Consider the following 15,345-nt stretch of genomic DNA (forward strand, 5'->3'; position numbering starts at 1 on the left):
TAAAACTTCAGCTTGAATCACAGAATTATAGAGTTCTGACTCACTGTTTTTGTGTTGCTCTGACATGAACCAAATAATTATAGAGGAGTCGTGAAGTTTCAACATAAACCAAAGATACAAAGGAAAATGAGACGAAGAGAGTAGGTTTTTTTCTTTTTTCCTTCAGAAATCCGCGAAAAATGATTATTCACTTGTATCAACACAAGACTCCAACTCATTGTTAGAATTCATGTTATATATTTATATTTGAAAGAAAGATGTTGATCTCCTTGCTTCTCTCATTCCTTTTCTTGCTGAGCCCCTTTCTCCTTCGTCCACAGAGACAAAGCGTAGGACTAATGCCAGAAGTGAATCATGGAAGGAAGAAAGGACTCACTGAGCCGTGATCACTAACTAATAGGTAATCTAATATCAATAGAATAGAAAATATTAGAATAGGAAAGAATTGTTTTTCTGTATATTGCCCCTATTTTTCGAGAATTAGAAGAAGTCCTTTAAAATTTGAATTCATTCATGTAAAATCTGGGTTCTTCTGCTTCATTTTTACTAACTCGTTTATTTTTTATTATTTATCCCTTTATTTTTTCTTTTTTCTTTATATTTTTATTTCCTTTCAATTCCCTTCCATCGTTGCTCAACAAAAATTTTAATAGATAATAAAATATACTAATATACCTAAAACACACACATATATGTATACACAGAATATATATTATAGAAGAGAAAGAAATTCAAAATATATTACAAAAATAGGAATAAATTAAATGGAAATTGTTGTTATTTTTTCTTTTTGTTATTTTGAATATTTTATATTATAATTCAAATATTATTTATATGTAGTAATTATTTTAATTTTAGTTATTTAATAATTTTGTTATCCGAGAAAAACAGTTTTTTAATTCCTATCCACTTTTATTCTACCTAAATATTTTTATTCGAATTATATCCTTTTTATATCCGATCATATGTTATCTTTTAGCAGATACCAAAAACGGGATAGGAATATGAATTCTTATCCAAGCTACCAAAGCCATTGCTTTTGGTGTTTGGAGGCCTGAGGGAATCGATGCCTAAAGGCCAACTTGAAATTTTGCCATCTTCCTTCCAAGCCCCCTTGGAAACTTTGCCTTGCCACCTTCCCATGATGGACTTTGTGATTCATCGGAGATAAGTCTCAGCACCAGCATCGCGATCAGAGAATGGAGGCACTGAGAGCAACTTACGGCGACGACTCCGACTCCTCCGCCTCCCCTCCGCCTCCGCCTACGCCTGGTCTGCCCCCGCCGCCCCTCTCCCTCCTCACCCCTCCCAATTCCCTCGGTACGTCAATTCACATCCTCTCTCTCTCCATTCTATCTTTGCCCACCATCTGTTTGATGATATGCTTCTTTCGCTCGTCTCACCTCAGATTCCTACCCAACCGGCCAGCCGAGTCGAGTCCGGACCTTCCCTCACGTCGAAGGCAATTTCGCCCTCCACGTTTATATACCCGGTCATTCTCTCTCTCTCTCTCTCCGTCGGGTTGCTGCGTATTTTTCTTTAGCTGAAATGTTTTCCTTTTTGCGCATCAAACGATGGCAGTTCATATATCGGGTCCGCAAAGAAAGGAAGTAGCCCTCTTCTTGAAGAAAGTCGCATCTGTGGTGCCTGGTCTTTTCGTGGTCGATGCAGACGTGCCCCTTGAGTTTCTGTGCCGAGATGATCAGAAGCTCGAACAAGTTGCTGTGGGGAGGGAATTCCACATCAGTCTGGGCAGGACTGTGCCCATCCGAGTCCACCAGATCGACTCTATGGTTTCCATGCTTCGCCAGAAGCTCCAGTTTCACAAACCGTACGCCCTCTTCTGTTTGTCCCGCCCTCTTCTGCTCATTTCTTCTTACATTCCATGAGGTGATTCCGGGATTCTTACTTGATAGTTCTCTTCTTTTATTGTGAAGCAGGTATTGGATCGATTTTGATAAATGGGAAGTGTTCGTCAACGATGACAGCACAAGATCTTTCCTTTCGCTCGAAGTCATGAGCCGAGGATTAGCTGAGGTATGTTGGTTAGAATTTTCTCCGCAGATTGTTTCTTCGTATCTAGTACCGAATCTTTTCCACTTGCAGCTCCAGAAAATCTCAGGGTCCCGTGCTTTTGAGTATGCTACTAGTGCGTTTAGTGTTGAGTGCTAGAATGCTACTTCAAAGAGTTCCTGCTGGTCCTTGAGAAATACATTCTACGAATTTAGCATCGATGGTTGGTCATAACTTCACAGGCTACGGGATTCATGCACGCAAATGTGCCGATGTGTGCCATGAGTAAGAGCATGAGCTTCTCTGGCTCACAAGTGGCTTTGTTCCATCGAGTAAACTATGCACTGGCCAAGTGCTTGAATCAGGGAATGCGTTCGTTCCTACTTGTCCTCTCAATGCAAACGCTATATTACCTTACCTTTCTATTTTGTTTTTGCATTGGGTTTTCTTGCTCTACACTTTCTCCCAACGGAGGAGGTATATGCAATGTCTTTTGCTGATACATCCATTCGATTGTGGTTCTTCTTCCAACACGAGTTTTAGTTTGCCATGCAGAAATGATGGCTGAATGTGTGCAAGATGAAGTTATATCCATCTAGTAAAGTTGTGCCTGTGTCGGTTGTGCTATGAGGTCTCAACTTTGTTAGTTACTTTACACATCTTTGGAAGCATCGCAGGCAGTTCTGCAGCTGAGCATTCTCAAAAGCTTGTCTTCCTGACTAGCTTTTCCTTTTCATGATTGTGTTTATGGAGTGAGAATCACAAGTAGCAGAGAATGTCACGTTCGCTGATTGTAAGCTTCCTTTGACTTGCATTTCAGATTACAAAGCAAATACAATTGGTCAATGACGTTTATAGGCGCCACAATCTTCCTGAGTTTTACAAGGTTAGGTTAATTCCGATTTCAATCCTTTTCCCTTTTTTAAGTTGCGATGCCATGGTTATATATATGTAGCTTGAATTGATATGTGATTGCGACAATCAAACAGGATCCTCGCCCTCATATATCTTTAGCTTGGGCCTTGGGCGACGTCAGCGAGTCCTTGCAGAAAGCGGTGGAAGAGATGAAGAGGAGCGCAAGCTTTGGGACACTATCTCCGAAATGTATCTTCACCACTAAATTTAGTCGGATCGAGTGTAGGATCGGTCACAAAACACACAAAATATGTAAGCTTCCAGACGAGTGAAGCAAATATTGAATCGGACAAATTATATCATGAAAAAGCAGCGCCATGGATTCACAGGCTGCACTAAGTATTCCCTTCTTCCAAATATGTAATGAATAAGTATACGAAGAAACCTAACTGGCTCTTTTCGGGCTAACAGAAAACTAACTTCTCGATAATGAAAAAAATTTATTAACTCGTAAGCGTAAGATACAACAATATCGGAAGTCTTCTGACACAAAGAAAATCTCATTCGAGAAGTAAAGGCTACTACATCTTCGAAAAATAGTTAGAAGAGCCTATTCGTATTTATCTTAAAAAAAAAAAGGACCAGCTCCAGCAAAGCGTCGCAATATTATTTCTTTTAACTTCTCTTCCAGAGACGAATTGCTTACTTTAAATTAACACTACAATTGTCCAGTGAGTATTACAAATCAGAGGAACTAGAACTCCAACATACTGAGCCCCAAGAACTGGGAAAGAATATTCGGTTGCCGTTCTTCGTGCTCGACTGTGTTATGCAACTTTCAGAGCCAGGTGAACCAAACCGAACAATTTATGATTCAATAAAACGGGCAAAGGACCAAAAAATGTGGTTTATAGCCCTGGAATGGATTCAAGGTTGTATTTCTCAGAAGATGAAACTTCACCCTCTCGAATTTCTAGCAATTTCGGCTTCTGGATTGCATCAAGAGATTGCAAATAAGCGTAGGAAGCACTCCGACTCGATGAAGGGCCTGGATTACTAATTCTGCTAGCCAGGAAACGGCGAATGAGGCCCCTAAGGAATGGAGCCATGGTATCTGGCTCATGTTCCAAGTAGTACATTACTCCTCCCATACAAGCACAGAACAAAGCCACCTGCAGAAGTGAAACGGGCATCAATTTGTAACGATTTCCTTCTAAAGATTCATAGGAAGCTGAAGGAGAAAGCAGAAATGCAAATATCTCTATATAGTGCGATATTAGTGCATTCCAATTTCATATCAAGCAATGTTAGATACTTTTTTGCACCGGATAAGTTTATGTTGACACCTGCTAAAAAGTACTACATAGTACATACGGCTTAGATAAACAGGAGATACCTCAGCATTCTTGATATTAGGAACCAGATGGCGGTTTATTAAGATATACCATAAAGAATCTCCAGCGCGTGGCAATACATACAAAGCAAGTTCACTCCGTCTAGATTTTTTCTCCAGCAGAACAGAAAGAGCAGAAAGTCCACCAGCAAGCCAATACACAAGCTTGTGGTCCTTTGACGCGATCTTCCTATGTGAACATATTACTCCCTTGCACCATTAAACAATTATTAGAACATTCTTCCCAAGTTAGAAAAAAAATATTGCAAAATAAATAAGTGAAGAGCTACCTGAAAAATTCCAACAAAAGCAGACAAAAAGGCCGTCGAGCGAACAGCACCTTTAAGAGCCAGCCAACAGGTACGAGCAGGTGAATCCATGAACTAGAATTTGTTTAAAAAAAATATATTAGAAGTAACGGAATATTGGTCCTAAAATGTCACATAAACCGTTGCTGATAAAGAAAGACAGAATAAACAATTTTAACTTCCAAAAGCTGCATAACATTATCATGTTAAGGCCAAGGAAACAGTAACCCACCTAACCATCTTGACGATGATAACCATCAGATTCATCCAAATTTTGGATAGGGTTAGAGTACTAAATTTTGTTCCTAATATACATCACATAAAATGTTGCTGATATAGAAATACAGAACAAACAATTTTATCTTCCAAAAGCTGCATCTCAATAACATGTTAAAGCCAAGGAAACAGTAAACTAATCATCCTGATGATGATAAGCATTAAACTAATAGATCAGCGGCAAAAGGGATAGAATTAGAGTACTAAATTGTGCCTTCATTTTTTTAGTTTGAACTGTTTAATGAGTTGGAAATGTTCCCAAACATTCAACAAGTGACAACAATGGGAGTATAGATGTAATGATCAAATCAGCCTGGAGAGGAAGTTGTACCTTTTGCAGGTGGAGGACGACAAATGGCACGAATGTTAATGAGAAGTAAAGCGGAAATGTCTTCCTAAAAGTAGCTGAACTTGCATTCGCATTGTGAACCAAACAGGAGTTCGTGTGTGGATGAATTATGGAGCATGGAATTATTGAGGGGAACTCTTCCAACTTTACATGATTGGACACTCCTTTTTTAGCCAAGTATGCTGACAATGAGGCAATGTCCAATGGCAAACCCCTACAATTATCCCTTACAGCTCTGTACACAGGCTGTGCAACTGGCCCGGTCTTCTGGATAAAATCTTGATATGATTTCGGCAAGCTTTCCGGGCGCATTATGAAGGCATACATTACCTAAAATGAGTTGTAAAAAGTCAATAAAAAAGAATGAGAAAGACACCAAGAATGAAGTCCACACCATGACAGAACCTTGTACAGTAGTCAAGTGATGGCATCTGCTTGTATAAGAAAACCGTTTTGTTGGTTCTATGTGCTTTTTGTTTAACAAATGAAATCTATCTTCACAAATGTTTAGTAATAGATATTGGGAATTTCTTGAAGTACATGGTCACTTATTATTGAAGGTAATTAAAAGACACTAACAAGATTGGCCATCATAATGCAGATATATCATAAATCACGATCACATCCAATCAGGATTTCAAGGATTATAGTCTGTTTGAGACAACAGTATTTGACGAGTCATGCATGTTAGAACTCATCGAGATTCTTCAGCAATTTGTATCGAATATATAAACTGTAAAAACTAACAAATCACACCGTATGTTACATGGATCAGACAAAACTTCAGGAAGCTTACATACTTCCTGATTACACCTCAAGTTGCTTCGTTTTGCATATTAATCAAATTAAATCAATATAATCATATGCTTTCAACAGCATTAATATTCGATGAAGATGACAAGAAAAGCATACTAAGATATACCACATTCATTTCATCACGGTTCAAGTAACAATATGATGAAAAAACTTGACATTATATTACCTGGGCACATGCCAGGGCAAAAAGCAAAGAATCTCCATGTCTCCAGTGGCTTCCCCAGAAATGGAACTTGTTCTTAGACTTTGCAGAATTATAAGCACACTGGTGTGGAATTTATACATTAGACTTTCCATGAAATGTAAAAGAGGAAAGAATGAACTGCTAACACCAAAAGAATGCTAAGGAATAGAATGTATACTAATCTTTTACGCACTTGAGCTACCCTGGCCAGAAGATAGAGAGCAAGTGTACGCCTGCGGTTTGAACCATCCAATGCTAAGATAGACAAACCCGCAATTGAACCTGATAAAACTCTGTTCCATCATCCCCTCAAACAATGTCACAAATAAGGAACTGGCTCTATTGTGGCTAAATAGCTTCAAACCCTTCAAGAAACAGAGTACATAAATTGCAAACTTACACGTTCATCGGTGTCTCTTTCCTTCTCAACTTTCTAAACAAACACCGAAGAGCGTGATAGGAACCGGTAAACCCACCAAAAAGCAGACCAACTCGACATGCTTCTTCTCTTACTATCAGATCCTTCTCGGAAACAAGTTGCTGCCAACAAAGTACATAAATCAACAGCGAGGCTGTAAGTACGTAAAAAATATTGGCACCATCGCATGGATATGTCAAAGAGACAAAACTAGCGCAAATAGTAGATTAGGGAAGGAGAAGAGACTCTCCTAGAGAATAGATAAAGAAAGAAGAGTTTCAGCCAGGTGGCATTGTGGCATTAAAATAAGCCAGAAGTTAAGCTAGCAGATGACGATAACAAACAACAATGTCAAAGTTCTCAAGTGAAGATTTAAGGATATTAGTCCCGATCACGTGCGTCAAAAAAGCAACATCATCTTTACCAAAAAAAAAAAGCAACATCAGTGTAAACTCAAGTTTTTAACAAAAGACCTACCCAAATTTGCCACTGTGGAAGGTACTTTAATCCGAAGTTAGCATGAGGGATACCGCCTGTTTATATATCACCAAGTTGTCTAGTATATCCTAATGGGAATATGCCAGTAATCCAGAATGCTGATACTGCTGAGGTCAATGTTTAGGAAATTGCTCGGTGTAGTCCAAAGGAAATATATGTACCTAAAAAGGACCTTGATTTAACCAGTGGACCGTATGTAACATGTCAATGCTCAAGTTGGATTTTTTCTGCACTGTTCAGTCTGCCACGTTCTTGTCTCTCAGAAGACAAGATTCGGTAAACTCAGCACCAAACTTACAGAAATTGCGGCTCCTAAGAAGATAAAGTGGCTCGCATCCATGAACGTAATTATCATATAACTAAAGTAGAATTCCACTACAATTAGCACAATGATGTTATAACAACAAACTGCATCAGTACGGCATGCATAAGTAAGAAATGGAGGCTTCTTCCTGTTTCGATGAGCACAAGATATTAGCCATCGTCTCGGCCAACTAAGCAGTAGTACACATTTGCATGGTGCTTTCCTCGGGATCTAAAACCAGTAGCTCTAGCAGAAGTACATTCACGAATATAATTAACGAGAACTCTTAATCAAAACGAAAATAAAACTCACGATCAAGTATTAGCAATCCGAACAACCATTTCCTGTCAAAATTAAGCTGGAACTGAATCCTAACAGCCACGGGAAACCATGTGCTAGGCAGGCGGTGATGAGGCGGAGAAGAGGAATCGGATCGTAACCTTGAGATCGAGGAGCGACGAATAAGACTGTCCCTTGGCGAGCTTGAAAGCGCGAAGCAGGATGCCAATCCCAACCCTAACGCCGTAGGAGAGGAGGAAGCTCTGGCAGAGGTTGCCGATCGCGTTGGCGACGCAGGACTCGTCGGGCGAATGGTGGCAGGGGGGGTGCGGGGGGAGGAGGCCGCCGCCACCGCCGCCGCAAGCGGCGGCCCTGCGCTGGCGGCGCTGGAGCTCCTCGATGGCATCGCGGAGGCGCTCCTCGGCCTCCCTCAGGCGGCGCTCGGCGTCGGAGCTGTCGCCGGCGGGAGGGGGAGGAGAGGGCGGCGGGGAGGGGAAGGGTGGGTCGGAGACGGAGTGCATTGGGGTTCAGCTGCGGAGGGGAGAGGAGGATTTGGCATCTGCGAATCGCGAGTGCAGCAAGTTGTTGACTCCCACCCAATGCTGTCATGCTTTTAGAGAGAGAGAGAGAGAGAGAGAGGACCGATGAAACGAATGTCCCATTTTGCGTGCGCTTTTGGAGTTTTCTTGCGTTTTAAATTTGGCTTATAAAACTAACAACTGGATGGTCGGTTTGCTCACAGACGAGGGCCCGAGGAAATGATTAAGGGTGCGTTTGGTTCAGCATTTTAAAAGCGCTTTGAAGATTAAAAGCCTCTTAAGAAAAATTTGGGATGTTTGACAATAATTCTCCATGAGGCTTTGGGGTGAAAGCTGGTCTTGGGAAGGCTGAAAGCTCAATGCTGGTCCCTATTAGTATTGAGTATGAATTAATGAAATTTTGTCAGTTTCCTGTTTTGCCCTCAAAAACTTATTAAAAGTCCAATTTTGCCCCTTTTATAAAATAAAACCCTACAGAAGCGTTCTGCCTCTTTTGCTCCCCTCTCCATCACTCAACTGCTCCTTCTTACGTCGCTCTCCCTCGCTCGAATGCTTGTTCGCTCCGCTCGGTGCTCTCCCTTGCTTAGATCCGTGCACTCCTCTCTCTAGAATCGAAGTCGAAGAAGCTCTTCAAATCGGAACAGAAGACCACTGAGCACCATCTGTTGCATCAAAACTCGAGCCCCGATGAAAAGATTGATATATTCGATTTCTATGTTCTTAATTCTCATCGTTGTGTTTTGCAATGATGCGACATATTTCTATTCGATGCTTCAATGATGGACCCATGAATATAAATTATCATTTATGATATTGATGCTGTCCGATAAACTCATTTAGTATATGATCGGTAATATCTGTACAATTATTCAAATTAAAAGGAGAATCGTCATTCAAATAGTGGGTGAAAGCTGGAACAATGAAATCAGTATGAACCATCAGTGTCTGTTTCATTTTGATTGCACTTATTTGTGTACTCTGCATAGGGAGTGACCGGGGCATAATTCTTCAAGAGATGGCTTGGCTTAAAGATTTGTTTCAGTTACAAAACCAAAGAGGTCTGGAACATTAGTCCAAACATCAGCCAACACTGCAATCACATCTTCTCTGCTGAAGAATCTGAAGCACTTGCACTTCCAGCTTCATCTTGCCATGAAGCTTGCCATTGCTTGTCGTAGAAAGTGGCCTCATCCACGAGCTTCCTAAACGTTTCGATGTCTTGGTTTCGCCTGAAGAACAGCACTGCAACCACAGTCGCGAACACTCCTGCCTTGCACAGGACATTGCCTGTCTGGCCTACCACGCCCATCCCCGTCAAGGCGTCCACCATGTATGCCATGGAAAACCCGAGCATCGCAGCTCGACCTGTGTAGAGTTGGATAATTCACAAGCGTAAGAGAGCCTATATGAACTCAGGAGAGAATCGCAATTGAATATCTGTTGTGAGAGGTGGTCATGCGAACCATTCAAAAGCTCTGCTTCAGGGAGATGGGACCGGCGTATCCATGCCCACCATGGTATTATGGAGCTCCTGAGCAGCACAGGATCTTCATTTGTTGCGGCTTCTGGATACACTTCAAGAAAACTCCTCCTTGCTTCTGTGAAGTGAAACATGAACATCCAATTATGCAGGAAATTCACCAACAGCTTAACAATAACTGCTTTTCTAACGAGTAAGCCCAATCTTGAGGAGCTCATCACTTTGTTAATTAGCATTCTGACCCAAGGTAAAAGTAAGGTGGATTCAATTATCTCTCACCGGCAACAATGACTCCATCCCAGTCCATCTTTCCGTCCTTGACAAACATGTTCAGATCCCAGGAACCGTTCGTCCATCGCTCGTCCTTGAATTTGATAGCGGAGGATTCTAAAGACCGGCCCTCCTCTGATTTATCCCCAGCAACCCTGAATCTATCTTCTCCTGAAGCTGCATTATCCTTATGTTCAGTAACATTGAGCATGAGCCCTTTCGCCGGACCCTCCCCATCCACGGTAACCACATTGGTTGCTTGCTTCATCCCCACTGAGTGCCGGAGTTGCTGTCTCCTTGGGACATGATTCAAGCTACAAGCTCTGTGCAGTGATGCAGAAATGGCAACGGAAGCCATGGCTATCTGGAGCTAAGATGGCTGTTCCTTCGTTTTTGTCTCTTGTTTCGTTAACACTCTCTCTCTTACCACTTCACTGGGTCATGTGACCGTGGGAAGCATGTAATGAGGCCCATGCTGAAAATAAATAAGATTATCTTCCAACCGCTGCTCGTGTCAGTAGAGTTCATGGGCAAAGCTCTACAATCCTGATCTCCCCTGCCTTCTCTTTTTCTTTAACCTTCTCATCCCAACTTTGTTAGGTATCGTCCCGGACTGCCTGAGTTGAGCCACATTATCCGCTGATGCTTTCACTCTATGACCACAACTTGAAGTAATAGTTTGATTTGGATGAGAGTAAAATTCTGAGTATTGACTATTAGATAGCACCAAATTCAACAGCCAAGACATTATAAAGGAGTTTGATAGCAATTGATATCTTTGGGGATATGATGGTCCACTGATTTTAAAAGCAATACGTCTCATCATAGCTCAAGCAGTACTATCGCGACCTGCAGGAATGTTGAGTCACATGGATCTTCAAACTTGGCATGCAAGCTGATGTGCATAGATGGTTTTTGTTTGAATGAAAATGGTGCCACGCTGATATCAGCTCATGCTCATACTCTTCTTATTTCTCGAACAATATGTTGCAAGCATCCAATGTAGTGATTCCCGCCAACGAACACAAAAGGTTCTGAGGGTTAAAAAATAAAGCAAAATGAAAACAGAAAAAAAAAGGCTCTTCTTGGGCCGGTGAAAATGATTCCGTCAGCTGTGATTTCCAGATGCTTCCATGGCTGGGATATCTCCACGAAATGTTACTGAAGAACAGGGATGCGAACAAACAAGGAAGAAAACTATGCTTCCCAACCCCTTAAAAGGGTGGCTCGTGCAACCCTGTTCACCCCAAGCGTGAAGGCACCCATCCGCAAGTTGCAGTCATGAACCTGGCACATGTTCTTGATGTTGTGGAAAGCTCGAGTCATGTATCTCTGAAGCTCGCTGTTCACCTTATCTTCATCCCACATGAAACCTTGGATGTTCTGCAAAGAAAAATAAGCTACTTAAGTGACCCGGATTTCATAAAAGCTTAAAAGACTGCGTTCAAGCATGCAGTCAGTGATATTGTGAATGTTTCTAATGAAGTGTCTTGGAGGACTAAGACAATTATTAAATGGTTAGCATCCATCCCGATTCGAATGAGGAAAAAAATGTAAAAAAGCATCTCCAAACGACCTAATTGCCAGTGCAAGAAATTTGCACAAATTTGAAATAATAATCTATAAGAGTTCCCACTTCCAAACCTAGGAAATAAGGCAAAACAAATTAAATGCAGCGAGCAGCACTCTTATTCTGTTGCCATCCTTCTGTATGAGAAACGATTGACAAATACCTGCCAATCAGGGTTTAGGTTTCAGAGGAGATCTAACTGCTTAGATAGGGAGGTTGGAACATTAAAGATGAACATGATCCAGAATTATCCTTTACCTGAACCCACTCAAAATAGCTAACAGTCACTCCCCCAGCATTTGCATATATATCAGGCAGAATTACAACTCCTTTCTTCGATAATATCTGCATTGACAAGTTGCAATACAATCAAACTCTTTAGAGACCGAAATCTTTAAGTGAAGAATGAACTAAATTTTACCTCATCTGCTTCTGGATCAGTAGGATGGTTGGCCGCCTCAATAATGAACTTGGCCTTTACATCTGCTGCATTATCCCTACAAATTGAATTAATACACAAGGAAACCGGTCAGACTTTGTCGAAACACTCCCTGAACTTAACTAATAACCAAATTGACAGCATCTGACAAACTTTTTTAATTTGCAAAATCATCATGAAGTACAGAACAGCTTAGCTAAGAGAAGTAGCACACCTGTTCAGAACTCCCCCTAAAGCACAAGGGATAAGAACATCACATTCATGTACAAGCAGTTCATCAGGATTCATGGAGTCTCCACCTTGGAAATCTTTCAGACTGCCAGTGCTTTCTTTGTGCTGGAGCAATTCTGGAATATTGATACCATTTGGATTTTTAACTGCACCGGTGACGTCACTGACTGCTATAACCTTACCACCTCTCTCATGAATCAGCTTTGCTGCCCAGGACCCCACATTTCCAAATCCCTAGAAATGTAGTGTGCAGAAGAAAAATCAATATCTGAAGTAGAGACCAAGGATATTTTAAGTACATTCGGGGAGTAAATGAATAATGACTAGTCACCTGAATAACAAATGTCAGATTGTTGATGGACTTCCCATGCTCGGCAAGCAAAGCTTCCGTAGCGAAAACAACGCCACGGCCAGTAGCAGCCTCCCGGCCTAGTGATCCACCAAGATCCTGAGAATCAAACCCAGATGGGTGAGAAAGAGTTCTGGCGTAAAGTTCTTCCTCATCATGAAATAATCAATCTCAAATTAATTGTCAATAAATTCCATCAGTTTCTAATTCTTACAATTGGTTTTCCTGTCACGACAGCCGGTGAGTGACCATGAAATTTTGAGTACTCATCCAAAATCCATGCCATGGTCTGCACATTCTCATACGTCATTACCTTAAACCAAATAAATCAAAGATGGTATAATGACATAGGCAGAGAAGTGATGATGCATGAAGCAGGAGCTGAACCTGAGCATTCGTTCCCATGTCAGGAGCGGGAACATCAGTATGGATCCCAATGAGGTCATGAATCTTCTGAGTGAATACACGGGTTAGGCGTTCCAACTCACTCTTACTTAAATCCCTAGGATTGCATCCAATCCCACCCTTTGCACCTCCATATGGAATATCCGCTACAGCTGTCTTCCAGGTCATCAACTGGGCCAGGGCATTAACTTCATCCGGGTCAACCTTTCAAAGAATATCAAGAAACCATCAACTTCAGGTTTCAAAACTGATAAGATTGGCATAGCACAACTCAACACGCTGGAGATGCTCGCACCCAGCACAAGAGAGCTAAGTAACTGCGGAGCGCATCCGTGAAGTGAACTGTGAGGGTAGTTGTAGAAATCTCTTGGACAAACATTTCATTGGCTACCAAGGTTTCTCCAATTAAGTAAGAAACGTTATTAAGATGGATGAAGGGCATCCAAAAATTTACCAAAATACGTGGGGCATTCAGAAACAGAATGCAAAATACATTGTATCTTCAGACTATATGCAAATCAAGTAGGCCGGTATAGGAAGAAGGAACGAGTAATTTGAAGCTACGAGGTTTCTTTAAAATAATATAAAAATCCCTACGAAGCCACGGCCAAAAGAGACATGTAGAGGAACAGATTCCTTGAATTCAAAGTAAGGCTGCTCTCTTAGAAACAGAGACAGAGTATCAAAATTCTCGACGACGCTCGATCATTCTTGAATGCAGCTGTTCTTCCTCCTCACAGCTTATTGAGTACCATTCTCAAGTAACCCACTCTTTGTTGACTAAAGACTAGCATAATAAGCAGGATCAGGCTAGGCCACATTTCAACGATAACCCCGGAGAAGTCATCATTACGATGCGTAATTGCCATGAATCAAACGACCGCGAACGACCGGAAAACTTCAACCAGGAGAACATGTTCGATTGGGCTTTACAATTGGAAAAAGGAGCTGCAAGCAGCACCTTTTGTCGCACTTCGAGTTTGGATATTTAGAAAGGGGTCGACCTAACTCACTTTCAGAAAGAAAAGACGACCAAGAAACGCCAGTAACGAGACAAACAATCGTCGACCTCAACCTGAAATCCGACTGACTACACGGACAAAACGAAAAAGAAGAGAGCCAACACTCCATCATCACAGGGTCACAATCTCCGGCGAAACAACCAAACAAGCTCGCGAGAGCGGGAGGGAACGCGAAAGTCAAGAAGTCAACGGAAAGCAGAGACTGTTTCATTTGGGTAGGGGGGGTGGTACCTCAGGATGATATCTGATCCCGCCCTTCATGGGACCGCGCGCATTGTCGTGTTGCACCCTGAACCCGACGTACGACACCAGGGTGCCGTCGTCCTTGGGAATCGTGCACTCCACCTGATCAGAACCGGACGACGCCGCAACCACCACTTTTAGCCACATTCTCAAGAACACGCGCACAAGAAGCCCGTGAACCGGGCCCCCGAAAGAAAAAAAACAAGAAAGAAAAAGATAGAAAGAAAAGGCAAGAGAAAGCAAAAAAAGGGAACGAACCTTGATCTCCCGAAACGGGATCAAGAGGCTCCGCTCCAGCTTAGAATCGAGCCCGAGAATGCGAGCCGCGTGGCGGAAGTTGCGGTTCGTTGCGGCGAGGGCGTTCATGGTCGATCTCAAGTCAAAAGAACAAGAGGGAGAAATCTCGAGGATGGAACGAGAATGCAAATGGGTTGTTGGGCGAGAGAGAAGGGGCGTGGGTGAGACGGTTTATATAGGGAGGGAGAGGGGGGGAAGGGAAGCCGTGGAGAGGAGGTGACTGGTACGGGACGGTAGAGACAAGGGAGAGGGAAGCGTGCAAATTGGCAAGTCAATTACTATTAGATAACCTTCTCATTAAGGAGGGAGCGAGCGAGCGAGCCATCAATTAAACAGCTACTTTTCTCAGTCCTGAGGATTCACAGGATTGCCCCTGCCCTTTCGGAGGTTTAATTCTTACACTCTTGGCTTCTTCGTAATTCGTTTCGTGGTTCCACTTTGTAGGCATTCTTTGCACATTTATTTGACTCGTTCCTAAGGTTCTAATTCCGATATATCAACGATGTATCCAATGTTTGGGGTTCGCGAGGAACGCGGAATGCCGACGGTTGCCGCCGAAGTCGTCGTTGCTAATAGTGTTCGGTTCACATGCTCCCTTCGAAACGAGTCTCGCTAAGTAATGACTCGAAAGGGCACGAAAGTCCGGGCCAGCAAAATCAGGGTCCCACACACTGCCAAATATGGGAAGTTGTGCTCAACGGGAAGGTTAAGAAGAAATAGCCAGACATTGCCATGAAGAGGGAAGCTCAAGTAATATTCTCCTGATTTGGGTATCTTGCGAACAACGTGTACACCACTTTGAAGACA

At 42.2% G+C, this 15,345-nt stretch overlaps 5 protein-coding genes across 5 annotated transcripts; 1 reads left to right on the top strand and 4 right to left on the bottom strand.

Annotated features, from left to right (window-relative positions):
- The first annotated feature begins 1,034 nt into the window (after positions 1-1,034).
- On the top strand, positions 1,035-3,285 carry LOC115687580 (uncharacterized). Its single transcript, XM_030613207.2, has 6 exons — positions 1,035-1,320; positions 1,409-1,492; positions 1,582-1,831; positions 1,941-2,037; positions 2,834-2,899; positions 3,003-3,285. The coding sequence occupies exons 1-6, from the start codon at positions 1,200-1,202 to the stop codon at positions 3,198-3,200; spliced, it is 816 nt and encodes a 271-aa protein (XP_030469067.1). The 5' UTR covers positions 1,035-1,199; the 3' UTR covers positions 3,201-3,285.
- Positions 3,286-3,348: 63 nt separating this feature from the next.
- On the bottom strand, positions 3,349-8,363 carry LOC115687576 (uncharacterized). Its single transcript, XM_030613202.2, has 8 exons — positions 7,855-8,363; positions 6,595-6,734; positions 6,388-6,487; positions 6,177-6,275; positions 5,177-5,524; positions 4,552-4,644; positions 4,265-4,471; positions 3,349-4,040 (listed from the first exon to the last, which is right to left on the bottom strand). The coding sequence occupies exons 1-8, from the start codon at positions 8,212-8,214 to the stop codon at positions 3,777-3,779; spliced, it is 1,611 nt and encodes a 536-aa protein (XP_030469062.1). The 5' UTR covers positions 8,215-8,363; the 3' UTR covers positions 3,349-3,776.
- A 740-nt stretch (positions 8,364-9,103) lies between these two features.
- LOC115687581 (light-harvesting complex-like protein 3 isotype 1, chloroplastic) lies at positions 9,104-10,799 on the bottom strand. Its single transcript, XM_056303064.1, has 3 exons — positions 10,137-10,799; positions 9,696-10,076; positions 9,104-9,597 (listed from the first exon to the last, which is right to left on the bottom strand). Exons 2-3 carry the CDS (start codon positions 9,946-9,948, stop codon positions 9,329-9,331), a joined length of 522 nt encoding a protein of 173 aa, XP_056159039.1. The 5' UTR covers positions 9,949-10,076; positions 10,137-10,799; the 3' UTR covers positions 9,104-9,328.
- LOC130134962 (light-harvesting complex-like protein 3 isotype 1, chloroplastic) lies at positions 9,981-10,340 on the bottom strand. Its single transcript, XM_056303026.1, has one exon. It carries the CDS (start codon positions 10,338-10,340, stop codon positions 9,981-9,983), a length of 360 nt encoding a protein of 119 aa, XP_056159001.1.
- Positions 10,800-10,928: 129 nt separating the features above from the next.
- On the bottom strand, positions 10,929-14,656 carry LOC115687577 (glutamate dehydrogenase 2). Its single transcript, XM_030613203.2, has 9 exons — positions 14,500-14,656; positions 14,230-14,343; positions 12,959-13,180; positions 12,786-12,860; positions 12,554-12,670; positions 12,206-12,456; positions 11,974-12,049; positions 11,811-11,897; positions 10,929-11,365 (listed from the first exon to the last, which is right to left on the bottom strand). Exons 1-9 carry the CDS (start codon positions 14,605-14,607, stop codon positions 11,180-11,182), a joined length of 1,236 nt encoding a protein of 411 aa, XP_030469063.1. The 5' UTR covers positions 14,608-14,656; the 3' UTR covers positions 10,929-11,179.
- Between the last annotated feature and the right edge of the window lie 689 nt (positions 14,657-15,345).

Source organism: Syzygium oleosum, unplaced genomic scaffold, assembly GCF_021117445.2.
Source record: "Syzygium oleosum isolate NSW1041296 unplaced genomic scaffold, Sole_v2.1 Sole_v2.25, whole genome shotgun sequence".
NCBI classification, from domain to species: domain Eukaryota; kingdom Viridiplantae; phylum Streptophyta; class Magnoliopsida; order Myrtales; family Myrtaceae; genus Syzygium; species Syzygium oleosum.

Excerpts from the sequence above, each read along its gene's own strand:
- LOC115687576 (XM_030613202.2), bottom strand. The coding sequence starts at position 8,214 with ATGCACTCCGTCTCCGACCCACCCTTCCCCTCCCCGCCGCCCTCTCCT. Across the intron at positions 5,525-6,176 it reads TTGCCCTGGCATGTGCCCAG|GTAATGTATGCCTTCATAAT; the intron begins GTAATATAATGT and ends AACTCATTTTAG. Across the intron at positions 4,645-5,176 it reads TCGTCCTCCACCTGCAAAAG|TTCATGGATTCACCTGCTCG; the intron begins GTACAACTTCCT and ends AACAAATTCTAG.
- LOC115687581 (XM_056303064.1), bottom strand. The coding sequence starts at position 9,948 with ATGCTAATTAACAAAGTGATGAGCTCCTCAAGATTGGGCTTACTCGTT. Across the intron at positions 9,598-9,695 it reads TGAAGCAGAGCTTTTGAATG|GTCGAGCTGCGATGCTCGGG; the intron begins GTTCGCATGACC and ends AACTCTACACAG.
- LOC115687580 (XM_030613207.2), top strand. The coding sequence starts at position 1,200 with ATGGAGGCACTGAGAGCAACTTACGGCGACGACTCCGACTCCTCCGCC. Across the intron at positions 1,321-1,408 it reads CACCCCTCCCAATTCCCTCG|ATTCCTACCCAACCGGCCAG; the intron begins GTACGTCAATTC and ends GTCTCACCTCAG. Across the intron at positions 2,038-2,833 it reads TGAGCCGAGGATTAGCTGAG|ATTACAAAGCAAATACAATT; the intron begins GTATGTTGGTTA and ends CTTGCATTTCAG.
- LOC130134962 (XM_056303026.1), bottom strand. The coding sequence starts at position 10,340 with ATGGCTTCCGTTGCCATTTCTGCATCACTGCACAGAGCTTGTAGCTTG.
- LOC115687577 (XM_030613203.2), bottom strand. The coding sequence starts at position 14,607 with ATGAACGCCCTCGCCGCAACGAACCGCAACTTCCGCCACGCGGCTCGC. Across the intron at positions 12,861-12,958 it reads ACATGGGAACGAATGCTCAG|ACCATGGCATGGATTTTGGA; the intron begins GTTCAGCTCCTG and ends GAGAATGTGCAG. Across the intron at positions 11,898-11,973 it reads CTGATCCAGAAGCAGATGAG|ATATTATCGAAGAAAGGAGT; the intron begins GTAAAATTTAGT and ends TTGTCAATGCAG.